The sequence below is a fragment of the Diceros bicornis genome, chromosome 6, assembly GCF_020826845.1.
Source record: "Diceros bicornis minor isolate mBicDic1 chromosome 6, mDicBic1.mat.cur, whole genome shotgun sequence".
Taxonomy (NCBI): Eukaryota; Metazoa; Chordata; class Mammalia; order Perissodactyla; family Rhinocerotidae; genus Diceros; species Diceros bicornis.
The window spans coordinates 84,578,072-84,605,519 of NC_080745.1; the positions used below are offsets into that span (position 1 = coordinate 84,578,072).

General features: G+C 49.0%; 1 protein-coding gene across 5 annotated transcripts in view; it reads left to right on the top strand.

Moving 5' to 3' along the window:
• TACC2 (transforming acidic coiled-coil containing protein 2) overlaps positions 1-27,448 on the top strand; it is a 202,873-nt gene that overhangs the window by 126,948 nt on the left and 48,477 nt on the right. For all 5 annotated transcript variants that reach the window (XM_058544173.1, XM_058544170.1, XM_058544171.1 and 2 more), the window contains one exon: positions 24,597-24,733. In XM_058544173.1, coding sequence (XP_058400156.1) covers positions 24,597-24,733 — 137 coding nt within the window. The remainder of the gene's footprint in view (positions 1-24,596; positions 24,734-27,448) is intronic.

Here is a 27,448-nt window from a genome sequence, read left to right on the forward strand (position 1 = left end):
TCCAGGCTGAATGGCCACATTGTGATGGAAGCTGCTTATCCAATATTGCAGGGCTGAGTCGTCCATAAGCACCAGCCTGAGGCATCTCTCCTTGGAACTGCTACTTCTGAAATGTCTCTAAGTATAGATTTTTAAGATAGTATATTTACTCATTCACAAAATCCCACCCTCTGTCTATCCCCTAGTATTTTTGTTTTAAAAAATGGAGAGAGTGGAAATGTTTGGGGCTGGTGCCATTCCTAGCGACTATTCTTCTCTAAAATCCCATCTCTGCTGTCAGAATAACGGGCTTATTTTTCTACTACAGATTTGCTCATTTCCAGTCTAGAGGTTTTAAAAAAGTGTATTCCGAGAGCACCTCTTTTCTGCACAGGCTCAAGTCTTTCATGAGAGCATGTATTTCTATACACCTAAAAACGCATGCATGTGAATAATACACAAGACAGCGTAGCGCGTGGTCCATGGCAGGAAAGAAGCTTCCACTGTAGGACGATGCTCTTAGCGTTACAGGGATGGAGATGAGCTGAGGGTGCACACCTGCCGCGAGGTACAGTCGCGACAACTGGAATCTAGAGTGAGCGTTTCTCTTTTTCTCCAATTGTTCCCTGGGAAAGATCGGCTTAAGGAGGGCCCGTGCGTAAGAGTGAAACAAAAACACAGGAAGATGAGGATGATTTGGAAGAGCCTGCAGGAATTCTTTTTAGTTCTAGGATTTCTTTCCTTCAGATTTCCTGTTTGGGGTGCCTTTGGGCAGCTTTTGTAGCCCCGACTGATAGCTTCACTTTGTATAGGAGTGCAGTAGGCTAAGGAGGGAAGGAGATCTGGAGCCCCATGTCACCCCTTTGGGGAGTAGCAGCGTAAAGCCTGGAGGAACAGGAAGGCATATGGGATTGGGGTCGGGCAGGGGGATGGAGGGTCAAGCCTTGACCCATCCCTTGCTACTCCCAGGGTGGTCCAGAGTTAGCTGCATCAGCTTTCCCTAGGGGCTTGCTAGATATGCAGAATCTCAGGCCCCACCCCGGACCCACTGAATCAGAATCTCTATTTTAACCAAAGATTTGTAAAGATGCCCTGATTTGTAGGCAAATCAGGTGATTTATAGGCAAAAAAGTTTGAGAAGCCCTGTGCTAGTCAACTCTCTCCATTCTGGTCCATGAGGAACTGCTGGCTACTTTTCTAACTGCTGCTTTTTCCTGTCTGGGAAAGAAGTTCTGGTATCAACAGTAGCCATTGCTTCCAAACAGAAGACGGGTGACAGGAAGAGGAGAATTCTGCCACTGAAAACACTTACTTTGCGTGGATGGGAGGGAAATACCGGAAAGGGGTGGGAAGTACTTGAGTGCACGTGGTCTGAGTCTATTGATTAGACCTGCTGTTAGAGCCTTCCTCCCGCGGCAGCTCCTTGTGGCTCGGCTTCTGCTAAGCGAAGCAGTGTTAAGTACTTCTTCCTTTGTGTAGTTCGAGACCCCCGTTCCGGGGGTTCCGTCAGGTTTCTCCACGTCCCCGCACCCACCGAGAGGCAGCTGGGGGGCCATTATCATTGGAGAGCGATTGGTTGTTCTGTTGGCAAGTTCAGCCTGCCTCAGCTGTGACACCATTCATGTCTTGGGCTCTAAAAAACAAGTCACAAATAGGGAAACCCACGCCTCTGTAGATCCGTGAGGATCAAAATAGAAGGGCCAAGACGGGTGGAGAGATGTGATGAAGGATGAAGCAACAGGTCCCATGATTGATGAGACTGGAGAGGGAATGTTAAAGACGGTGGTTTTACGCTCGGATGACTAAGAAGGATGTGGCATTAGCCAGGATGAGAAAACCAGATTAGGATCACGCGTGGGGGCAAGTTGATGAGTTTGGGCTGGGATTTGAGAAGCAGATTGAGGTCAGAATTGTAGCTGAGAGAGTGGCTGGGACCAGAGAGAAATCATGGGTGCTGCCTCACTAGGTTGAGTGGTTCCAGGAGCGGGGTTGGAGCTCTGCACGCATCTGTGGTCACAGACGACAAAGCAGAGATGTGATCCCTTCCACCCCCGTGTGGCTCCTAACCCTGTCTTTCAGCCTGACAGCTGTTGAGAGGGTCCAGTGGCTCTGATTTTGCTCCCCGCTGCCTCATAGGGTTTCTCAGAGGTGAGGTGCCACATCTGTAAAGAGTCTGAGAAGACAGAAACACCAGACTGCAGCAAAAGTGGGGACACTCTGTGCCTGGAAACTGCCAGCATTTCAGTCACTCAGGAGGCCAGAAGGGGCCGCTGGGGCTTCTGGCGGGATCTTTCTTTAGGCCTCATTGGGTCTCTTTCAAAGCCTTATTTCTTGAGGCGCCCCTTGGTGAAGTCATTCAGTGTAAATGACAGCATTCCTGTGGGCTGCACACAGTTTCTCAGTTCCTGGAAGCAGATTTCACCCTAGGTATTATCGTTGGACAAAATTAGTAGAGTTTTATTCCCCCTAAAATTGAAAAAGCTGCAAAGTTATCTGTAGAGTGGGAGTTGCCGGAGTCCCAAAGGCACGTTGCGGGCGCTGCCTTAGTTCAGGTTGCTGTAACAAAAATACTGTGGACCAGGTGGCTTAAACAACAGACTTTTATTTCTCATGGTTCTGGAGGCTGGGAACTCCAAGATCAGGGTGCTGGCAGGTCCAGTGTCTGGTGAGAACCCACTTCCTGGTTTACAGATGGCTGTCTTCTCTTTATGTCCTCACATAGCAGAGAAAGAGAGAGAAAGGGAGAACACTGTCTCGTGTCTCTTCTTATAAGGGCACTAATGCCATCATGAGGGCTCCCCCCTTATGACCCAATTACTTCCCAAAGACCCCAACCCCAGTACCATCACATTGGAGATAAGAGTTTCAACGTATAAATTTTGGCGGGGACACAAATATTCAGTCCATAGCCGGTGCTTTTTCCCTCGGCTATCATTCCTAGATATCTCTAGCATGGCCCCTGTGGCCAGGTGCCCATGTCCAGAAGGATCCTGGACGTTCACTACCTTCTCTGTGGAACTTATCTGTAGGCTTTCTCTAAGGTGGGCAAAAGGCAAGAACATTCCGAGGCTCTCCAGGTAGCTACCAGTTGTCCAAGGGGTATCAGACTATCCCTTCTGCTGGGGCACTGGGACAGGGCACCTGCTAATGGTAGGGAGAGCAGCTAGGACTGGGATACTGATGGAGTGACTGTGGGCCACTGTTACATCCAGGTCAGTGGATTCTGGACCACTCGCTCCCCATCCCCAGGTTTCTTTCCACAGTCTATGGCCTGTTTCTTTGGCTATATTTTTGGTTGCCTAGGAACCGCTTTAGCCTGAAATATGATTGGCTGTTCTTGCCAGATGGATTGCCTGAGCCAGGGCAGCGTCCGGGGTAAGCAAAGGATGTTGAACAATTCCATCCTTCTCCCTTAAGACTGATGATGGAGACTTAGGCATTGTCAACAAATAATTCCATGAAAACCGATTGTTTGTGGCCTAGTGCTCTTGTTTCAGGTTGGATGGGAGTCTGGGGGAGACTGGTTGGCCACAAAGAACTGGTGTAGTCAGAACTGTTCATATGCATCCTGCATTGAAAGCGGTAGCTCGGGTGACACTGGTTCTGTTTATATTTACAAATTCGCTTTAGCAGTTGTTTCTGGAGAGCGGGTGTGCTGTTTGCCGTTGCCAGACGTGAAAACAGAGCTGGATGCTGCACTGTCAAAGCCAAGAGTGAGCAGCTCTTCCTCTTAGCCTCACCGAGTAGACTCAGGTGTTTTCCATTATAGAAATATATCCATCAATCCTACGAGGCAGGCACTTCTACTCCATTTTGTAGATAAGGAAACTGAGGCCTCTGGATGGCTTAAATCAAGGGGTCAGCAAACTTTTTCTGTAAAGGGCCAGAGAGTAAATATTTTAGCCTTTGCCAGCCATATGGTCTCTGTTGCAACAACTCATCTCTGCGGTTACGGTGCAAAAGCAGCTGTTGACAGTTGGTAAACCAGAGTAAAACTTTATTTACAGAAACAGGCGGTGAGTTGTAGTTTGCTGGCCCCTGGTCACACAGCTGGTTGGTTCAGGGCTGGGACCATGTCCCCTACCCTCGTGACCTCATGGCCATGTGTCCGCATGAGGGTCCTCAAGTCTTCGGCCTGGGCCACCTTCTTTGTTTCTCTGCTCTCTCTCCAAGATGTCTGCTCCGTGCTCAGGGATTTAAATGCTCTCAGGTACCGACAGTGGCCGGATTCGTATCCTTCCCTCTCATCTGACCGCTGTACTCACCCAGCTGCTTACTTCCTGTCTCCTCTGGGGTTTCTGAGGGAGAGCTCAGGCTTAGCGTGTCCAAAACAGAACTGATGACCTCCCTCCCCTCAGAAACAAAAATGCACATATGGACTAACCCATCCCCACCCCAGCTCCCCACCTCAGCACCTGGTACCTCATCCATCCAGCTGCTCCAGCCAGAAGCCTGTCAGTCCAATCTTGTCTTCTCCTTGTCCCTCACCTCCCTTCTTCCTAAAACAGTCTGGATCATGGTCCTTCCCTGTCTCTGCTTCCCATTGCTTTTAGTCTCAAATCCAAACTGCTTGTCAGGGCCTGCAGGCCTGGCCCCCACCTCTCCTCCCCTTGCCTGCTGATCTCCAGCCACACTGCTCACCTGTCATGCAACGCTTGCCTGCCTCAGAGCCTTTGCACATGCTGTAGGCTGTCCAGATAGCATTCTGCCCCATGCTGGCATGGCCGGCTCCTCCAGTTTTCATTCTCAACAGCTTTTCCTGCCATTATTCTCCAGTGCTGTCCAATAGAACCTTCTACGATGAGGGAAAGGTTTTATAATCTCCAGTGTCCGATGTGGTAGCCGCATGTGGCTCTTGAGCGCTTGAAATGTGGGTAGCGCATCCAAGAAATGGAATTTTAAATTTGATTTGATTTTAATTAATTTAAATTTAAATAGCTACATATGGCAAGTGGCTGTTGTATGGGACAATGCAGCTCTCTATCATTCTCTTGTTCGAGTTCTTTCTAATACTCAGCACCGTTTGTGGTTATTTGATTGGTCTCTTTTAACTGTTCTCCTCAGAATGTGAGCAACATGGGGGCATTCTCCTTACACTTGTGTCCCCAGCATCTCGCATAGTGCCTGGCACATAGTAGGTACTCAGTAAATAATTTGTTGAATGAATAAATGCATGAACAAAGGACTGACTGTCTTACGAGCAAAAAGAATCAGAGGCACATCTGCTCCACACTGAGCCATGCAGTGGGGCCTTGCATTCGGGCACTTGGAGGGACCGGGAGAGGCTGGGCTGGACCTCGGGTGTTCAGGTTCTGTGGGCCTGGCATGAAGACCTGGCCCAGTGCCGTAAAGACAGCCGGTTCAGCGCTCTGCCTGCCTGTCGCCACCGTGTGGCGTCACAGGATCCTGCTGGTGCCACTGGTTAACGGAAGAACATTCCTGCTTAAATGCCCTTGCACGGAGCATCCAGAGAAAGGATGCGCCGCAGGCTGCGGCCCTTTAGCAGGTCACTCCGGTGACAACTGCAGCCTCTCCCCTTCCCACACACCACAGCCTGCTATATCCCCTTCTCCCCTCTCTTGCCTCTCCCCTCCAGCATGGTGTGCTCTTCTTAGATGTCTGTTTTCTCCCAAACCTCTGCGCTCAGCTCCCCTCCACTCCCCTCAGCGGGCGTCTTCCTGTCTCTCTCTTGGCTGGTCTCTCCTGCCTTCATCTCCTTGTACCCGAGGAAGCTGCTCCTCGCTGGGTGGATGAGGCAGCCGCTGCAAGCCCTGTAGAGGCTCTCGAGGAGGCTGGGGTGGGGCTGTGAGCAGTAAATTACCTTTGTTCCTGCATTCTTAGCCCTTGCAAAGGAGAGCAGCTCCTGTGACCAGGAAGGTGGGTCTTCTGTGCAGTGCGTCCCGTGGCTGTGCAGTAAAGTACCTGCTGGAGTGCTGGACTTCCCGCAGTTTTGTACCTGCCAACCCCCCTTATTTAGAAGGATTGTTCCCTCTGGGTTTGCTGCTTTCCCTGTTTCCTCTGCTTTCTCCTTAAATGGAAGAAGCAGCAGCCACTGGCTCCGGGCGGAGCGGTGGGGGCCAGATGGTGGGGGTGGAGGCAGGGGTGAGGGCGGCCCTTCTGCCCATGGTTTGCTCCAGCCCAGCCAAGAAGCCATCATATGGGGCTGACACCTCAGGCCAACTGCTGGGCCCAGTTTGCCATCAGCATCCCAGCTTCACTTACTCCAAGGGGTTTGTGGCGTTTAAGAGTCTGAAACTTTTTTTAGAGCTGGAAACATCAGGATCTTAGAAATCTCAGAGGGCCTTTTCTTAATAGAAAGTTGTTTTAAATCCCACAAGCACATCATTTGTGAAATATCACTCAGGCCTTTTCTGCTAGTCATTATTCAAAGTGAGTCAGGTAGTCGTTTTAATCTTTTCCCTTTAACTTTCAATTTACTAAAAAATATATTTTTAGATGGACTATATTATTTGGTAAGCTTAAATCAGAGGCATCCTCCCAGAGCAGTGAAATAGCTTAGATCGCAAACTTTCTCTCCCTGGAGGAAATGTAGTGGGTATTTGGGGATAAGAGTGACTGACAGTAGGCCATTGGTCCAGGCCCTCCCTTGTGTCTTTGCCATAAAGTGTCTTTTTCTTTTCTGATTACTCCCATCTCCTCAGGGATGCTCTAGACACCAGTTTCCGAGCAGGTGGATGTTTTCCCTGTTCATCTCTAGTGGGAAGTGGCTGAAGACATGCCATTTGTCTAGGTTGAAGCTTGACGCTTATCAGACACCCAGACTGCTCTTTGTCCGCTGCTGGGGGAGAAAATCCAGTGGGAGACGATATCACAATGAGAGTTGCCAACCTGTGTGCAACCACCCGCCCTGGAGGAGCTGTGTCTTCTCCAGCTCCCGCACAAGCACCATCTTTAATGGGGATCACATGTGGGTCTGTCTGGACCTTCAGAAGCATCTGGATCAAAGAGGGCTCCAGCTGCCTAGAGTTACTCCTCTTTGCCATTCGCCAGGGCCCTAGGAAAGTTGCTAATTGTCCATTGTCCTCCTTTAAAGGGACACGCCTAGAGCCGTCTGGAAGCATTTTGCTTCCAGGAAGAAGGCAGGAGAGGCTGGCTTTACTTTAGGGAAAACAGCTGCACACATGTAGGTCATGCGTGGAATTTCCCAGCCCAGCCTCGTTCAGAAGAGGATCCTGTGACCGTGTTCTGTTCCTTTAGTGCGTCGAGGGGAGAAAGAATGGCCCTGAAGACACTTTTCCTGGAGGGCAGGGCTGCTGGGGGAGTGAGGGTCATCCCTCATAGCATCAGCCTCCAAGGAACTCCGCTCTTGGGGGAGCGGCAGCAGAAAGAACAGGCAGCAGTGCGCGGAGGGTGTGCGAGAGGCAGCTGGGCAGCTGGGCGGCGCGCGAAGGTCCCGCCCGTCCCGGTGGCGTTGCAGCCCCAGTGTGGTGAGCACCAAGTTTTGACTCCTCCTAAACCAGTGACTGGCGAAGTTTGTATGGGCTAGGCAGTGGTAGTCTTGTGACCAGGAGCATGGGGTCTAAAGAGGTATCCCCGGGCAGGGCTGCACCCAGAATATTCCTTCCTCAGAAGGCCTTTGCCTGTGACCTTAGCTAGGCACCTTCAATTGTACGTGAAAAAACAAACAATTCAAACTGACTTAAAGAAAAGAGGGAATATGTCTCTTATGACTGACAGGTCAGGTTCTTTCAGGGGTAATTATCATGACTGTGGGAAAAGGGACGCCCCCCCCCAAAAAAAAACTGGAACAAACTCCCCGAAAGACCTAAAGCATCCAAGTTTGTGGATGAGTGTAGAATCACTCTTCGATCTACGACAGCTGACTTACCGTGGGGCCGCCCCTCTAACCTCCTGACACCTCTGTGGGCTCGCAGCTCCTGGGGAGTTGCGTCCTGCAGCCTCTGGTGCTGTCTGCACCGACCTGGAGCCAAGCCGGGGCGGTGGGGGTACCGAGGAGCCCTGGAGCTGGGCCCTGGGCCTCAGTTGGTCTATGAGCTGACTGTCAACAGCCCAGCTTGTGTGTCGTGCCCTAACTGGGGTGTCGGGGGAGGCAGGCCTGGCCGTGGGACAGCTCTCGGGTGTTTGCACACCTGTAGTGAGTACCTCTAGGTATGAGGGCAAGGCTTGAGAGAAGTGACCGGAGGCACAGGGAAGGGGAAGGGCAGGAGTGTGGGCGTGTGTGGGCAGAAGCTTCCGGCAATGCTTTCCCGGGACCCTTGCTGCCGATGGTTCTGGACGCTAGACAGAGGTGGGGTCAGTGGGAAAGAGCACCAGGTAAGGAGGGAAAGGTGTCCTCTGGAAGGTGATGCTTCAAAGTGCTGTCTGTGAGGATGGGGAAAAGCAGGGCTTCAGAAGCCAAAGACAAGTTCACTTCTTGTTACACAAGTTAACTTTAATTTGGAGACATGTTTGTTCTTGATGTCTGCCATGTCCAGCTGTTCTAGTGACAGATGAGAGAAGAGCGTGTCCAAGCCAGCCCCTCTCTGGGACATAGCTCTTAGCATCTGGCCCGACTGCACAGTCCTGGGGCTGCCCCTGGATTCCCAGGCCACCGTGAGATTGAGCTGGGCCCTGAGGTCACCAGCCACCTGCTCCCATGCACAGGACAGTGGGCTGGGGGCTGAGCAGAGGCTGCGGCCGACGGAGCTCTTCTCTTCCCTGCATTTCTCTCTCCCTCGTGTCCGCCCTCCCTTTGTAAGACTGTCGCCCTGACTCTGCACGCGGGCTCAGTGGATTGTGAGGGTTCTTTCTCCTGACTGGAAGCCTTCTGTTTCCTCCTTGTCCTTCTGGCTGGTGTGACTGTGGGTCCATATCTGTGACCCGTGGATTTCACATGGACCAGAGAGGCAGGTGGCATTGAGACTGAGGGGTGCTGATGAGCTGACCCAGCTGCTCCCAAGATAAAGAGGGGAGAGTATGCCCAGGTCAGCACTAACCAGCCCACCTCCACTGTTAGGAGCAGTGCAGAGTTGACAAACACCACCTTACGAAACTGGTGGACCGCGGCACTGGCTCAGTGCAAACCTGTCCTGTGTTCCTGCGCACGTGGCATTGTCAGCTTACTCTGTGGACTTGGAACCATCAGCTTTCAGAGCCTCAGTTGTAACATCCGTGAACTGGGGTTAGCACCCCATCCTTCTCACTGTTGCAGGTGAATTCTGCAGATGAAAAAGGGAATGCATGCTCGTGTTTGGGGACTCTGGAGAAGAAATGATACATAAAATGTTCGGGAAGTACTATACCTGTGTTTTGTTTTGTTTTTTATATAGTGTAAATCCTGCTGAAGTCTGGTGAAGAAAAACCTGAAATGTTAATACATTGTGCAAAAGGATATATTAGTGTCACTCGTCTGAACTGTTGATAACAAGAAGAAATCCCCTTAGTGCCTGTGAAGTGGAAAAGAAGGTGCTAAACCTCAGAAACCAGCTGCTCAGATGGGCTTTCTTTAATAATACAGCCTTTGTTCTTTGTGCTTACCCTCCCGGGTGTTCATAGAACATTTCCCAATCTCTGCTCAAAATATTATTGTATTATGTTATATTTGTAATTTTCTGGATGCTGTTTTGCTCCCACATCTCTAAATGTGACCATCCCTTCTAAAACTCAGATCCTAAATGTCTGGCGTGGTGCATGGATGGGAACCCCCAGGTGTGGGGTGATTGGGGACAGACCTTCCTGGAGACAGTACGAATTGCCCAAATCGCAGGGGCCCTGGGAAGTATCTGCCTCATACCCAGATGTAACATTTCATTGCTAAAAAAATATTAGATGAAATTGGACCAGTCAAGTTGTAAGATAGGAAAGGTCAAAGTGGCAGAAGGATGGCTGCACACGAAGAATTGGAGGCCGGCCCTGTGCACCTTGGAGGCCAAGGTGATACCCTGGGCGCTCCCCAGCCTACAGGGAGCTCTTGCTCTATTGGAGGAGGCCAATGCTGCACACGCGAAACATGCGCATGGACGCTGTAAGCACCAGGACGGAGACTTTGTAGCGTTCACTGGGGATGAAGCAATGAAGAGAGCAGGACAGGAGGGCTTCATGGAGGAGGTGACACTTCTGCACACCAGGTGGAGGGAACAGCAAGAGCAAGTGCAGAGGGGCCTGGAGGGCTGGTGGAGGGCAGGCTGTTCGGTTTGGCTTGAGTCCTGGACACACGGCGGGCAGGCATGGGAGGCGGGACCAGAGGGCAATGGCAGGGACTAGGTCTTGGAAGGCCTCGGGAGTCGGGAGTTAAGGAGCTCAGACAGCAGTGGGGAGCCTCTGATGGAGTTAAAAGCCAAGTCATGTGATCAGATTTGGCTTTGTATTCCAGGGAAAAAGGGAGAAAACAGCCCACCTTTTGTTTCTTGTCACACAACTTGACTTTAATTCTGAGTTTTCCAGATTTGCCTTTGTCTTTTAGAATTGTTTGGAAATTGGCTTTCCTGAAATTCTCCCTTGAGGTCCTCCCTGATTAATAAAGTACTTCAACTCTTACCTCGTGTGGATAATGGTTTAGTGTAGTGCCTAAGAGGCTGCCCACCAGGGGAGTTGTTTGGAATAGGCTGGTCTGTTCTACAGGGGACGAGGGGACCTGTGCCCAGTGCCCACAGCTCATCGTGGTTAAGGGGAAATGCAATGACAATTTACTTAATACCCCATTGTATATGTAGACAAAAATAGATTTTTTCCTGAAAAATGTGTGACCTTGTAGCTAGCCATGCAGATTAGAGCTGTTGAAAGGGGTGGTCTGACCCTAGAAAGCCAGAATGTATATGAGATTAGTTACAGCAAGTTAGCAGACAAGAAAGGCAGTAGGAATTTAAGAATTTCAGATAAAGCATTGTCATTTGGAGGGAGGCTGGGACGGAGAGAAAGGCGGGTATGTTTGGGACGTGCGGGTGGAGGGGCAATGAGGAGCCTCTGCCCGGGGCCTTGTAAACACTGTCTTGACGGCCAGGGAGTGGGCGGCTCCGAGGGGAAAGGTTTTCTAAGCAGCGAAGATAACAACACTGGGAGGAGATAAGGCCCAGGCCTGTCACACTGTGATCACATGCAAACGGCAGCATTATTCTGTGCAGGAAGAAGGGAGTTGGGGGCAATGTGGAGCTGGGAGTGTCCAGGTGCCCGAGTCAGGCGTGGCCCTTCCCAAACCTCCAGGGTTCCTGCTGGAACTCCAGACCCGAGGGAGAGCTAGGGTACTCCGAATTTTCTGAGGACATGCAGGAGCAGCATTGCAAGCCTTTGGGAGGCCCCCCCGCCCGCGTTTACCATGGGTCCACGTGTCAGAAAGCAAGTCTACGTTTTCTCTTGTCTGGGGCCTGGAAAGAGCTAAGGCGGAGAGCACTGGGTACCAGTGATAGGATGGGTGAGCTCCCTCTGGGCTCCCTCAGACGAGCATCCGTTAACGGCTCAGAGTCAAGTGTTTGTTGTGCCTGCCCAGTCCCTTGCTCTGACTGACACATACCCTCCCCAATCTTTCTCTCCTTCCCTCTTGTCTTGAGGCATTGCTTCCAAGTCCTGGGGTAAAAATGGTGTCTAAGGGGAAATTGAGGGTTTGTGGGCCTCCGTCTTGAAATGGTACTTAGGAAGTGTCTGATTATTTTTCCATATCTGAGTATTTTTGCATTCTTTGGCGGAAAGGCTATTTTTCCATCATGGATATCTTTGTTGTAAGATTTCTATTTACTCAAGTTTAGAGGCTGTCGAATGATGATCTGGTTGATGGATTTTCATCAATGAGTTTGATCTTGAGCTGGCCAGTTCTCTCACTGGATGTCTGGATCATTATCACCTGAGCCAAGCAAGTGAAACCCCTCTGGTCTTGGCTTATGAAGGAAGTACGATGTGGAAATGTCACGAGTCAGAGCTTTTCATCTTAATTTTGGGCAAAAGTTGTCAGATTCTCCCTTCATGCTAGAGCATGTGCAGTCACCAGTACCATCCTTCAGCCCGTTGTGTAAGCCGAAACTTAGGCCAAATCCTTGATTCTTTCCTTTTCTTGTTTCTAATGCTCAATCCATCAACGCTTCCTGTGACAAATAAAGAAAAGAGATAAACCTCTAATTATTTAATTCAACTTACGTTAAAATTCCCATTGAAACCAAAGGCACGTCTTTCAAATAGTGTGAACCTTGAAATAATGGAAAACTGAGCCTTTGATGCAAATAGGCTCACGTGCTTTGAGAAGACAAAGCACAAAGCTGGCCTTTCACATCTTGTCCTAAAAATACAAGAGAAGGCTGGAGGGTGTTTGTAAGTCAGAAGGCTTGAAGGCACGACGAGTAGAAATAGCCAGGTGACTATTGTCAGATTTATACCGTATTCTGTTCCTTTTATCACAAAATTGAGTAGTTTGTTGGCAAGAAAGTTGGCTCTGAGAGTCGATTTTAACTCAATTGGGTTATTGTCACGAAACCCTTAACCTTGAGACAGTTTGCCTGTTAGATGTGGAAAATCTTATCTGTTTATTGGAGCTTGGTTATATGTAATTGAAATCTGAGTTTACTTATCAGCCCTGTCATATTTAAACGGCTGATTATGTCCGTGATAGTTTTGTTATTATTAAATCAGCCAGTATAAAAGACGATTCAGAGTCTCTTAGAGTCAAGAAAAATGATTTTCTTCCTTGTATCAATTATAGTGCAAGTAAAAATAAATGCTTATTTTAGCCAAAATGTCTTGAAACACAACCTGGGATTGCAGCTGTTTCCTCGACACCCATCTCCTTAACCTCCCACGTGGGTCTCGAATTTGGCCGCTTCTCGCCTTCTCGGTTGCTCCTGGGCTAGTCGAAGCCCCATCTTCTTTCCTCTGGGCTCCAGTATCTCCTAGCCCATCTAATAATCCCCCCGACACCCCCAGTCCTACTCCCGCTGCTGTTCTCAGAGCCGTCAGAATGATCTTTTAAAAACATAAATCAGGGTGAGTGTTCCCATGTAAAACCCTCCTCATGGCGGACTTTCGCCTCCTTGCCCACTTTGCTGTCCCTGGGGGCCGTAAACCAGCCCATTCCTTGCAGCTGGCAGGCTCCTTCCCACCTCAGGGCTCTTCATCTTGAGGTTATCTCTGCCTGGAACCTTCTTTCCCTGGCTCTGTGATGACTGGCTCCCTCTTCCTTCTTCCTGTCGTGTCTCTGAGAAGCCTTCCTTCTCGGGAACGCAAGAGAGAAACTCCCAGTGCATCCCGGAGCCTGGAACAAACCGTGTTGGCACTTCTTCTGTTGTGCTGATTACAATTTCTCTCCAAGTGGCTGTGAATTAATTCAGTAAATATTTGAGTGAAGTTCATTGCTTAATTTTACAATTCCTCACCCACAGCCATTTTAGCTGTGTGTGTGTGCGTGTGTGTGTGTGTGTGGTGGGGGGTGTTGAGTGTGTGGAAAGAGCAAGAAAATCACGTTATCTTACCACTCTGTAAACTCACGACTCCTTGGTACAGCTGTCCCCTGACTAGAGGGGGCTTTACAGAAAATATGACTCTGCTTCATGTTTGCCTGGTTATGTTTTGGTGAAGGATACAGTAATCTTTGTTGTAGAATTTTAACAGAATTGGAGAGAGTAAATGCCCTCTAAATGGCTGGCATTGTTCAAGGCATTTTTCAGGAGTAAACTCAGTTCTCAAAGCAACCCTACATGGTAGGTGGTAGTACCCCCTACTACCTGCTACTTCCCACTGCGTAAAGGAAACGGAGGCCCAGGGATGTTACGGAACCCGTCCGAACTTGCTCACCTCACAGGTGGCAGGACGTGAATTTTGGAACCAGATCTATTGGTGCCCATTTTTGTTTGGTGAATGTTGTGCTGTTTTCTTCTGTAAGGTAGTCAGAATCACATAATGCATCTATTATACATGAAGAAAGTGCTTTAAATCAGACCTCATCAGTTCAGATTTTTAATAAGTGGGTCAAAGACTGAGGTGACGTTGCTGCGTGTTATGTATGAGAGAATGGTGTGAAAATACGCTGAAGCAGGCAATGCCTTAAGAGAAAAGCACATTTTCAAGGTGTTGAACAATACTTATTTCCTGCAATTGGCATGTGGTTTACAAGCCATTCTTTTCCTTTTTATCATGTAAAGAGATTGGAAGGAAAGAGACAAAAGATTTAAGTCCTCCTTCTTTATTGTACAAAAGTGCTGTTTGCAGACAGTAGTAGAAAATGAGCTTTTAAAACTTTCTAGATTTCAGACTTTTTACTCAAGTATTCTGGCCACCCATCCCAAGTCCAGGTCTGTGCATTTTATTTCTGTATGCGAAACCGTGATTGAGACTCATGGAGACGCACACTGGACCACACATTGCCCTTTATTCAGCAGAGCTGGGAAAGAGGTTTTCTGGAGAATTGTCTTTCTGATGAGCTGAGAACAGCTGTGGGAGGTATTGGTTGAGCATCTACTCGGGGCAGATAAGTAAAATATAACAAAAACTAGACCCACTCTGGAAGCGTGATCTCTCTCAGTTGGCAAAGCTTCAGGGTGTCCCAAGACTTCCCTCGAGGTCAGTGTGCTCAGCAGGAGGGCGTGGTGCTGTGATGAACAGTCCCAGCTGCTTGGGCCTCACAAGGGGCTCCCGATGCTCTCTGGGCTGCTCTGGTTTTAGCAAGCTGGTTGAAATCTACATGTAAGGTGTGTCTTTATTTGTTAAAAACAATGACTTCTCAGTGTGACTCAGTAACGTATTTACACTGAGTGAAACATTACAAAGAGATGAGTACAGTCATGTGTCGCCTAACAACAGGGATACCTTCTGAGAAATGTGTTGTTAGGTGATTTCATCATTGTGCTAACGTCATAGAGTGTACTTACACAAACCTGGGTGGTATAGCCTACTAGACACCCAGGCTATATGGTACTATCCTTTTGGGACCACCGTAGTCTATGAGGTCTGTCCTTGATCAAAACATCGTGATGTGGCACAAGACTGTATAGGGATATTAATGTCTGATGTAGTAAGAGCCCTCAAATCCTTTCTCTATTCCTATTATTAATAATAATTTGCAGATCTTTAAAGGACCACTTTCAAGGCAAAATTATAAATGAAGATTTATAAGGTCAAAACACATGAGCTCTAATTGTTGATGGAAAGTGCAGGATTCAGATTAGCAGGGCAGCCTCCAAATGTGCCTTTCCTCATTTTGACTAGAGAGGGGAGGGGGTGGGGGAGATAGAGAAACAGAGAGAAACAAGGGGTTGGAGGACACACACACACACACACACACACACACACACGAGGGAAGGGAGACAGAGACTGGGGGACAGATAGAGGCCAAGAGGGATTCAGAGATACACAGAGATAGACACGGAGACAGGGAGACACACACACACACACACACACACACACACACACTTCGGTGAGGACACTTTAAGCCTAAAGAACTGAGGAGTTGGGATTCTAAAACCGGAGCCACCCGTGCTCTCTGCTGAGCAGAAATCCTGTGACCTCTCCTTTGAAAGAGTCTGCTCTGAGATTAGTCAGCACTTCAGTCTCCCTTGACCCTGGGATGACATTGCCCTTTGCCCAGGATGTGAATCAATGAGGGTAACAGGATTCAGGGGCTGACTTGATCCCCCTGCAGAGGCTACTTGGCTGACCCCAGAGGTCTGGGTGGCCCACAACCTCCCCTCGTCACTCCCGGTAGGTTCCAAGAACCTCAAGCCCTTGTAGTCAGGATGGCCTGGCTGGGGCCACTTAGACCCCCACTTGTTGGTTGAAAGAGGGAATGGGTTAAGGTATGGCTGAAACAAAGGGGCACAGCGAGTGAGGAGGGCAGAGCGCAGGAGACCCAGGCTGGCTGTCCCCTGGGGTCACGGATGCAGATGCAGAAACTCCATTTGATCCATTGCTCTGGAGATGAGGACACTGTGGGAAACTGATGGCGCCCAAGGGAACTAGAGACTGATTTCCAAATAAGGAGTCCAGCCTGTCAATGCACAGGAGCCTCTAGGACACAGAGGAAGTCACTTGGGTTAGGATGAGGGGCAGAGGACACATGCTCTCGTCTTGGCTCTGCCCCTGCATGGCTCTGAGTTCTCATCCTCAGGATCCAGGAGGACGCAAGCTTCTTGAAAGTGAGGAGCTGAATGTCTGACTCATTCAGTGGTGCCTGGCACGTGACAGGTCCTGCTGAAATTTTCATGGAATGATATCCACGTGGCTCACCTGTTGTGAGGATCTGATGAGAGGATGGATGAGGAAGCTCTGAAGTACTGATTGTAAAACGTCTGCTGAGGTGACCTTATGTGGGGTTCACAGTCCCTGGTTGCAACACCTCCATCCTGGTGCCCAGGTGATTGCCTGGGAAACCACCTTGAAATCAGAAGGATGCTCATTGAGTGTGGAAGATGAGCCTCGGATGCAGGATGGATGCTTCTTGCTGGCTGTGAGAGCCCCTGGAGGGTGGCCCCTGGACCACCTGGAGCGGGCTGGCCCCCGGTGGGTGTGTCTGCCCTGGACTGTGCAGAAAGGGAAGGCTACATTCCAGCTGCCACTCTTCTTTTTCCAAACTCCTTGACAGCTCCTTCTTTACACCATGTCACCCTGGACATAATCCAGCTAATCAGGTCCCAGCTGGGTTTCATTCCTTGCATCCTGGACCTGGATGAGATTTGGGGGAACACACTGAGCAGATCTGGGAAGGCCCCTGGCGTGATTCTCAGCGTGGTTGGGGTCTGCCCTGTTTGGGCCTGCATCTTCCCCTGTACCAAGCCAAACATGTACCCCAGTTTAAATATCTTTTTCTGGTTACAAAACAACACATATATGCTGCATATATGTGTATATATTTCTGTCTCTACATAGGTATATATGTGTAGTAAATGTGCATGTGTTTATGTATATTTATGTTTGTATATCATTATTGTATCCAAAATAAGTTCATACTGTGTATCCATTCTTTAATTTGCTGTATTTTCTTCTTATCACTTCTCTTGGAGCTCTCCCGACTGTACAGTCATGTGCCACATGATGATATTTTGGTTAACAATGGACCACATAAAAGGTATTCTTTTTTTGTGTGTGTGAGGAAGATCAGCCCTGAGCTAACATCCATGCTAATCCTCCTCTTTTTGCTGAGGAAGTCCGGCTCTGAGCTAACATCTATTGCCAATCCTCCTTTTTTTTTTTTCCCCAAAGCCCCAGTAGGTAGTTGTATGTCGTAGTTGTACATCCTTCTAGTTGCTGTATGTGGGACGCGGCCTCAGCATGGCCAGAGAAGCGGTGCGTCGGTGCGTGCCCGGGATCCGAACCCGGGCCGCCAGCAGCGGAGCGTGCGCACTTAACCACTAAGCCACGGGGCCGGCCCCATTACTACTCTTTTTGACCAAGCTTTCCGGCTCTTCTTGAGTTCTTGCATCCTCTTTTATGGCTTTTCTGTCTCATCTCTCACTTAGTCTTTATAGATGCTGTCTATGTGCCTGTCTTTAATATCACTCTGCCCCTTCTAAATTTGTTTTGGTTTTAGAAACCAGATACCAAACTGTCTTAGTCCATTTGGGCTGCTATAACAAAAATACCATAGACTAGGGGGCTTAAACAATAAACGTTTATTTCTCACAGTTCTGGAGGCTGAGAAGTCTAAGATCAAGGCAGATTTGGTGACTGGTGAGGGCCTGCTTCCTGTTTCATAGATAACTTCTCTCTTTGTCCTCACTTGGGGCCTCTTTTATCAGGGCACTAATCCCATTCCACCCATGAGGGTGGAGCCCTCATGTACTATCACCTCCCAAAGACCCCACCCAATACAAGGGCCCAGGAGTCAAGTGACTTGCTGAAGGTCCCACAGTTATGGAGAGTGACATGGCTGGGAGGAATTCTGTGGTAGACATTCATTGCTTGTGGACTACCTCCCATCCATTCCACCTTCTGGTTGCCTTTTGGGGGAATTCTGTCTCCCCTCTCCCATTGGGTCAGGGTGGGTTGCTTATTTATTAGGGTTCCCTACCCTCTTCTATCTAAGAGATGGACATACGACCCACGATGGGCCAATTAGACATTCCTCCTGTCTCTTCAAATCTGGTTCATCAGCCACCATAGCCTTTCAGTAAATTCCATTTTTACTTTAATTATCTGGAGTCAGTTCCTGTTTTGTGCAATTACATTCAATTTACAACCCGCTGTCACCAGGTCTGCAGGACTCCTCAGTCTGTGTGTGTGCTGTTTCCCCTTCGCCGTGCCGCTTCTCTCAGGGGTGCAGCCTGACCTAGAGGCAGCCAGTATGTTGATGGCCGTTGCCCCTTTGAACCCTGCTGACGTCTCAATGTAGCCACCAAGTGATAGCTGCTTGAACCTGGAAATGGGACCTGCCTCTAAACCTGACAGACATTAGGTAATGGGGATCTTGGGATAAGTGAGCCGTCACCTGCTTTGATTTTCCCTAGAGTGTCGGCCTGGAAAAGTCTAGCAGCTTGGCTTACCAGAGCTAGCACTGTGTTCATGGAAGACAGCGCCTGACCATGGCTCCTCAGCCACCTGTCAGTCCAAGAAGGGTCCTAGCCTTTGGTTGTGTTGAAATCACGTTCTCCCTTCACCTAAATACTGAGGATCGATATTGCAGAACAAATGCCTTTTGTGTAGGCAGGACGAGCAAATTAAAGCAAAAGACCCTTTTCAATCAGCCCGGGAAAAATTACCAGCCTGGTCAAGCTGTTTTAAGCAGAAGGGAAGTGTGTGTGTGTGTGTGTGTGTGTGTGTGTGCGCGCGCGCGCGCTCACGTTTGGGCAGGGACAGCATTTCTTGACGAGGCTGTCTAAAGCAGAATATTTTGATGAATAGAATTTAGTGCACAGCGGTTTCAAAAATATCCGCTCACTCACAAATCCATCAAACTCTTACTCACACGAGATGCAGAGATGAATGAGCTGGTCTGATCCGCCCAGAGCTCAGTTTCATTTCTGGAAGGTCTCCCTCTCTCTTCAGGGACGGCAGATGGTCTTTTGGCCGGGAGGATGTGAGCCTTCCTCCCTGATGCAGGGCTTGGGGCCAGCGCTGTGGCCCTTCCCCTGGGTTTCCTCTTCAAGGGGAGGGTGGCTGGAGGGGCAGTCGCGCTTCTTGCTGAGTTGGACCCTCCACAAAGCTCAGCGAGTGGGCTTATGTCTTGGGGAGCTCCCACCTCTAGAATGCCTGCACTGCGTCCTGTCCCTCTCGGTGGTTGCAAAAACCCCACCACCCCCCCCCCCCCCCCCCCCGCTCATTTTCACGTGGGAACTGCAAACTGGAATTCTGAGGAATTGCTCCAGAAATAGATATGCGTATGGAAATGTCCCCTCCCCTTTAGCAATGCTTAAGAACCCACTATTGCTTGATAATCAGATAACATTTAAGTACTGTATAGGTAACTTGAGATTTCCAGGGTGCGAGGGGGCATTGTATTGAGAATGAAGGCTGTTATTCGGAGGCTGTGTTTAATGCAGGCAGGCCTGGTTCTCTGAGGCACCCAGCTGTGGCCCTGCCAGAATGTGCCAGTCACCTTGGGAAGTTACTTCAGCTCTCCTGGCCTCAGTTTCCTCGCCTGTTTAAAAAGACATGATGCGTGTGTTGGAATAGGAAATGATCTCTGAGTTTTCGTCCAGCTTCACAGTTGGAAGATTCTGTGGTCTCGCGGGAGATTTGTTCCCCCAAGCCCTTGAATTATTTCCAGTAAAACTTGAGCAAAATGTAACCATTTAATAAAATGCTGGAAAACTACATTTATAGTTCCTCTTTGTTAAAAGATACCCATGTTTTATTTATACATAGACACACAGTCACACATACATTTGTGTACATGTATGTGCATATATTATATTGTACTAACTTTACTGTATTATATGTATTATACATATTATATTACATATGTATGTGTGGGTGCTGATCTTATACTATTTTGTTGTTGTAGTTCATAGAAATAAAACATGAAAATATTTCAAGTAAAGCAGAAATATAGATTAACAGGCCCTAGGGTTCTACATTTTGCCAGCTATCTGGCTTTGGGGACAGTTTCCATAAAGTACTCTGTTTTATCAGTGTGCCATCTGTGGAGGGACGGAATTCTTCATTGTGTGGAGCAGAGGTTTTCAAATTGTGCACGGTGCAACTTCAGGGTTCTATAGAGATTCTCCGAAATCCAAGAATATATTTGAAAAAATATTTTAAAACTTTACGAACACACACCCAGGGAGCTTGGCAGGTTTACGCTTCAGTGGCTGGCACAGTCTGTCGGCACTTGGGGTTACACGTTTCCATCTTCCCTTCTCTTCTGTACACACCACACTTTGTGGTATTGGATACCACCAGCATATATTGCCTGTGCTGATAGATTAATTGGGTTTGTACGGTTAGGTAGCTCTCCTGCCCTGTCTGCCTTATTAAAGAATATCCCATGATCACAGCATGAGCTGTTAAAAAACAGGTGCTGTTTGTAATTACTCGTCGGTATGTATCAGGACTTTTCCTGGTAATGTGCAACCAGGAGAGAAATCAACGGGTATAATGCTGCAGTTGGCATCCCCAACTGCTAGAATCAATTTTCAAGTTCGTCAAAATAGCTTAATTGGGCCAGCCCCGTGGCTTGGTGGTTAAGTGCGCGCGCTCTGATGCTGGCGGCCCGGGTTCGGATCCCGGGCGCGCACCGAGGCACCACTTCTCCGTCCATCCTGAGGCTGAGTCCCACATACAGCAACTAGAAGGATGTGCAGCTATGACATACGACTATCTACTGGGGCTTTGGGGGAAAAAATAAATAAATAAAATCTTTAAAAAAAAATAGCTTAATTGTTCTCAGTGATAGACTTTATAATAAGAATATACTATAAATTGAGCTTATAAAATAAATGAAATACTACTTTTCTCTATGCATAGGAATTCCATGTGAGATTCATTTGGAAAAATACTTGTGTTGCTAAAAATGTTTGGAAGCCACTGATGTAGTGAAAAGAGCACAGATTTTAGAAGCAGATGGTTCTAGATTTGAGCCCCAGCTTCCATTGCTTACTAACTAGATGGCCTCGGACAAAGTAATTTGCCTCTCTAAGCCGTAGTTGTGTCATCTGTAAAATGGGCCTGCTCTCCAGCAGGCAGGATGATTTTGAAACTTATAGAGACATGTACAAATGGGGCTAGTCCAGTGCCTGACACATAACCAAAAGTTCAACATATAATAGCTATTATAATGCTTTTCGTGCTGGGAATTAAAGTCACACTATTTCATGCCTGGCCATTAAGAGCTCTCTCTTCACACTGTGGAAATACTTATATCTTATTGTGTTTGCATATTTACTTATATGGGAAACATAGCATATGCATATCCTGGTAAATATATTTTCCTATAATTTAGAGATGTTTTAGCAAACTGTGGTGGCACATTTCTCTTTCTGATACATCTTTGTGGTAAGTTAAATTTATTTCCTTTTCTTTCATTTTGAAAGTGTGCGGAGCCTTAACAGAACACTTTCTTGTACGTTAGTTTTTTTGTAGTAGGAAAAAAAATCAAAGAGCCGATGGGAACTGCTTTTATGCTTTGGGGCTCCAAAATGCTGCTTTGTTTTTATGTACAGGCCCTTTGTGGGTGGACTGCAGAAATCTCTGCTCTTGGAAATGTTTTTGAGCCCCCTGGGAAACTGAATAGGGAAAAAAGAGCTAATTTAAAAAGCTGCCATCCGCCTCCTCTAATGAACTTGCTCTCCGCTCCTGGGAGAGGGTGCAGAAATATGAAAACAATGCAGGCGGCGCCGGAAGTGAATGCCTTCCAGTGGTCCATGGTAGCCCCTGGTGTTTTTTTTTTTTTTTTTTTTTTTTTTTTTTTTTGTGAGGAGATCAGCCCTGAGCTAACATCCGCCAATCCTCCTCTTTTTTTTTTTTTTTTTTTTTTTTTTTTTGCTGAGGAAGACGGCCCTGGGCTAACATCGGTGCCCATCTTCCTCCACTTTATATATGGGACGCCGCCACAGCATGGCCCACCAAGCAGTGCGTCGGTGCGCGCCCGGGACCCGAACCAGCGAACCCCGGGCCGCCGCAGCGGAGCGCGCGCACTTAACCGCTTGCGCCACCGGGCCGGCCCTAGCCCCTGGTGTTTTGATGCAGAAATAGTTCATAGTAAACAGGCAAGGAACCACAAAGGGGCTTGGTGTGCCCTCTCCCTCCCCACACCCTGCCCCCCATACAGGGCAGTGGTGAATGGTGGTCCCTTCCAAGCAGGTGTGAGGGCTGGGCAGCTGCAGCAAGGGGAACCTCATTGGAATTCAGCAGCTTGAACCCAAGAGCATCCGGCCCTCCCTGTCGCTTGCTTGTGCTGCTGAGAAAGAGCAGGGGCCCTTTGTGCTCTAAAGCCACACATCGCCAGAGCCCAGGGATGCAGAAGCCATGAGAAGAGTACGCAGTCTCTCCTTCTGTATCTCTTCTGGACGCCGGAGAGGCTCACAGCATCCGTGGCTGGTGGTGCAGCTAACTTTTTCATGACATCTTGAAGAGATTTAGATCTCAGAGATACAGCAAGGGAATTAGGGGTAGGAATTTGGGGGACAGAGGCTCCCCTTCAGCAGAGATGGCTTTTGCCTCCTGGCGGATGTGGTCCCTGGTGGAATGGGCCCAGTGGATGTGGACAGCGGTGACCACTGGTGGGGACTCCAGTCTGCTGGTCCTTCAAAGAAGCTCTGGAAAGAGGCAAGTTGGCTCCATGCGTCTCATCAGTGTTGCTCCTGATGCGTGCGGTGCTGGGGGCCAGGGTGACACCCAGGGCCCACCGGGCTAATCCAAACTCTTGTTCTCTGATGCTCAGTTGTGTAACTTTTTTGTGTTTTTCATACCGGTGAACAGACTCTGCAAAACTTCAGGTAACTACATCTGTTGTCCAAGTGTAGGTCTTCAATTCTCCCTCTAGACAAAAGCTAAGGCCTTTAATATTAACGTGTGTTTGTAAAAAGTTCGTATGGCCCCTGTCGTGTTTGCATGAATTAAGTCTCTGCTCATGAAATTTGATAGTGTGCAGGCTTCGGCTCATTGGATCCCATCAAAAGCAGCTCCGATGTTTTTGTTCATCTCTTTGGGTCCCTGGAGGGCTTTGTGGCTGGTTGGAGGAGCCAGAGTCCTCAGAGGGGTGGGGGTGGGGGATCTTTGCCACTGATAAAGTGAGTCACTGACAAACAAGTTGTGAAAACATCCGTGTAGATTTTTCTGAAGAACTCACCAAATGGCTCCTTTTTCCTGTCCTGGCTGACTGTGGAGGGATTGGTTTGGTTCCTGGTTCTCTCTGCCTGCTGGCAGATGGTCTTTAGAAGATGCTGACCTCTGCCTAGGTCACTGGTCCTTTGACCCTGGTGGGAGCCCAGCAACGTGAGCCTGTCATGCTCCAGACTCACCTGACGCATCACCCTGTGATTGTAGGTCTTCAGCCAGATTTGCCTGCTGGGCAGCTTGTGCCAGCAGCAATCCTAGTATCCACCCTCTTGATAACTTCCTTCCTTGTTGCAAATGAGTACATGGCATTTTGGTCTGTTTAAAATATCCTAAAATGGGAATCAGGCCAGGTGATGCTGCTGCTGTCTTGCCCTCTGGCGTCCTCAGAGCAAGATGGGGCCAGGACCATGGACCCCTGGGCATCTTGAGCAAGTGAGGAGCTGCCCTCTGGCTTGAGGACACATGCCCGGGTCAGTGGTTTGGGGAGGCCTCATTCTTTCTGGCTTAAAGTTGAGTCACCAGTGGAAGCAGGGTGATGGAGAAGGGCTCTCTGCACTTGAGCCCAGGACAAGACTTCAGTTTGGTGAGCGGCCTCCCCTCGTTACTGGGTGGGGCATCCTCTGGGTGGAATTTTGGTCCGTTTCTCTGGGTGAAGACTCCTCTTTGAGAGCAGACTATCTTGCAGGCCAGCGAGGGCCATTTTCACACCGTTGGGGTTGGTGGGCTGTGCTTTGTGTCTTGGTCTGGCACATCCTCCAGGTGACTGGCTGGCTTGCCAGCTTTCATTCCTTCCTTCCTTCGTTCATTACATTCATTCATTCCTTCATTTAACTGATGTTTATTCACTGCCTCCTGGTTTAGGCTCCGGGATGCTGTGATAAACAAGGCCGGCTGCCCTCGTAGCCTTTTAGGCTCAGTAGATGAGAAAGACAATTAACACAATTGGAAAGTGAATCAAACTATAGTAACAAGTTATGAGAAGCACAGGGAAGGAAGGGCAGTAGGAGAGAATGATGAGATGGGGTGGGGAGAGGCCAAATGAAATTTAGTTTCATGGAGTGAGGATCCTACGGGGGTGTTGGAATCAAAAAGTGTCCCTGGGAATGCCTCCATGTCAGTGTGACTGAACTGATGCCAGATAACATGTGCTGAGTTGATCAAAAGATTCCAAGCTGTTTGTATTTGCCACTAAGGCCAGAAATATGTATTTCAAGCAGAGCTGAGTTCAGAGAATATATCATTTGGGCACAAAGCTGGTGATAATGAGATTTCCTCTGGGGAATCATGCTGCGAAATGACTTTCCTCGCATCTGTCCTCAGACAGTTTAATTGGCAGCGAGCCTGATCCCACCAGTCCTGGGCGAGGGTCAGAAGGCTGCACACTGCTCAGCTGCGTTGGCCCTTGGTCCCTCGGAGCAGACACGGCCGTGGCCCCTGCCTAACCTGTGTTTCTTCCCCTCTCTCTCCATCAGGAGTTCTGACTCTGAAGAAGCATTTGAGACCCCGGAGTCAACGACCCCTGTGAAAGCTCCACCAGCCCCACCCCCACCGCCCCCCGAAGTTGTTCCAGAGCCTGAAGTCAGCGCACAGCCTCCCCCAGAAGAACCAGGTAACCAAAGATCAGGTGCCCCTGGGGGAGGCCCAGGAGCAGCCCTGTGGCTGAGCCTGAGGGGACTCAGCAACTCCTCCTGGGGCGCGGCTGGAGGAGGGCACCCTCCCCAGGGGGCCGTCGTTGGAGCTCTTTAGACAATCCCCAGCTGCTGGGGCCTCTGGGCTCTGGGCTGTGTTTTATATGGGTGAAAACTAAGCGAGGCAGATACAGTGGGTTCTTCTGTTTGCTTTGCAGAAGTTTAGGGAGGCCTCCAGGAAAACCATTCATTTATCTCTTGGTGCCTTTCACCTGGCACCCAGAACTGGGTTTGAGTGGGGCAAGAGGGTCTTGGAATCTTCTATCTTGGATTCTAATTTTAGCCTCTTGCTCCTTTAAGAACACTGATTCTGGACAGCCCATGTGATCTGCATTTGTTAAAGAACATAGCCCCCATGGGCTTGAGCAATGCAGATATTTAGTGAATGGGTGAGAAGAGAAAGTGATAGATAGCTGAATCCATGCATGGATGGCTCGTTTATTCCTATTGAACTTCACGTGACCTGATTTCTTATCCCTTTCCTACCTCCTTTCTCCCCTAGTGTGGCTTAAAACACAGACCTTTCTGTACCTTCTAGACGTGGTGATGACTGGGGGTGACAGAGGGGGATGGGACAGATCTCATTCCTCAACCCCCAGCCTGCTCACCTGACTGGTGTTCTCTGCATGCATACTCCAGTTACACCAGCAGGGGTGGGACCACTTCTAGCGTGAAAGTTTAACACGAGGCCTGGAAGCAAATGGGACTACCAGAAATGGCCCCACAGGCTGGTCAGGGGGCCAAGTGGTGGAAATGGCCCAGCAGGCCGGTTGGGGGCCAGATGGTACTGTCCTTGGACCTGGACAGTCTGCTCTGGACCCTGCACTTTAGGGCCGCACTCTGGCCTTTCTCGAGCCACGGCCTTTGCTATGTAAAGAGTCTGCAGAGCCAAACTCCTTCTAGACCGCACTCTGAGTACCTGGGAGCAACCACTCCCTGGTCCCATCCAGTCCCCTTCTCCTGGCCCATCTTCCCCTGACGATGCCCCGTGTTTGTGCCCCGCAGCCAAGGGGCGCTGGGACCTACAGGTGGGGTGTCCACACACCTGTGTTCGAGACCGCCCCAGGTGAGGGATGGAGCTTGGGTGGGAGGAAGAGGAACAGGGCGGGGACGAGGCCTCTGTTTGTCCTCTCTCCTTGGCCAGGAGGCAGGTGGACTGAAAAATAGAATAACATTTTGAACTTGATGCTGGTTTTAGAAAGAAGTGGGTGGAGTTCTTCAAGCAGGCCATTATTTTAGAAAGGGTAGACACTCCCGGGGCTTTGTTCCTAAGCAGATACGCTCCCTGGTGCTGGGGGAAGAGGATAGGAGGGTTTTTAGGGAGAGCTGATGCCTTTGCTGGTGTTGGACAAACGCAGTTTCCATAATGTCCCCTTTGACAGCTCATCAGCTAGCAGCATCTGATTCTGCACAGCCAGTCTAGCTGCTGGGCTCTGAGAGGGTAATCGTTGGAACTTATTTGATTTTAAGGTAGAGAAGAAGCCAGAAGGGCTGTTTACATTTCTCAAAAAGTCTTTTGGATCCCCACTGTCTTTCTTTCATATAATAAAGCATATGAAAATTTCATTTCCTATAATTTTGTAAAACATTCGTCCTTAGTTTTTAATGGAAAGTGGCTGAATGATAAACAGATTGTAATCCCTAGGTCAAACATGTAATTAAGAATAAATTATCCTTTTTTGTGGATATAATAAGTTCATGCCTATTAATGTGTGGGATACGTTAGGATAAAGAATTTGCAAGAAAAATGATGGCATATTATAGTGTATGGTCCGTCGCCAAGCACAAGGAGTATACAGAGGAAGGCCTTGGCTGTGAGCATGTGTGCATCCTCTAGGACTTCCAGCTCGTATCCGGACCGCCCCTGGGGCTGGTTTACCACTTCTATTCTTTTCTTTGGCCAGTCTTTGTTCCTTCTGCCTGACTTTTCTTTCAACAAAGCGAAGAACAATTTCCATTCTTAAAAACAAACACGTGCACAACAGCCAACTCTTTCTTAGATGGCAGTTTCTGAAAGAATGAGCATTATAGAGGATTAAGAGAGAACCCCAGGGCTGGCCCCGTGGCTTAGCGGTTGAGTGCGTGCGCTCCGCTACAGGCGGCCCGGGTTTGGATCCCGGGCGCGCACCGACGCCCCGCTTCTCCGGCCATGCTGAGGCCGCGTCCCACATACAGCAACTAGAAGGATGTGCAACTATGACAGACAACTGTCTACTGGGGCTGTGGGGGAAAAAAAAAGGGAGGAGGATTGGCAATAGATGTTGGCTCAGAGCTGGTCTTCCTCAGCAAAAAGAGGAGGATTAGCATGGATGTTAGCTCAGGGCTGATCTTCCTCATAAAAAAAAAAAAGAGAGAGAGAACCCCACCCGGAAGGGGTTGGAGCCGTTAATTGCTGTGAGTCACAGCCCCATGGAACTTTGCTTATACCGGTTAGAGTCTTGAACAGGGACACTACGCTTCTCCTCGGAAAACTACAGTGAGGCTAAATGTCTGCGGATTATGCAATAAGGACGCTTACAGGTGGGATGTGTCTGCCTAAAGCGCCCCCTGGCTTGGCTTGTACAAAGATCCATTTGATTTACTGCACTTGTTAGAAGAGGCTGCTCGTCCATTCTGCAGACAGCATGGCACATTGC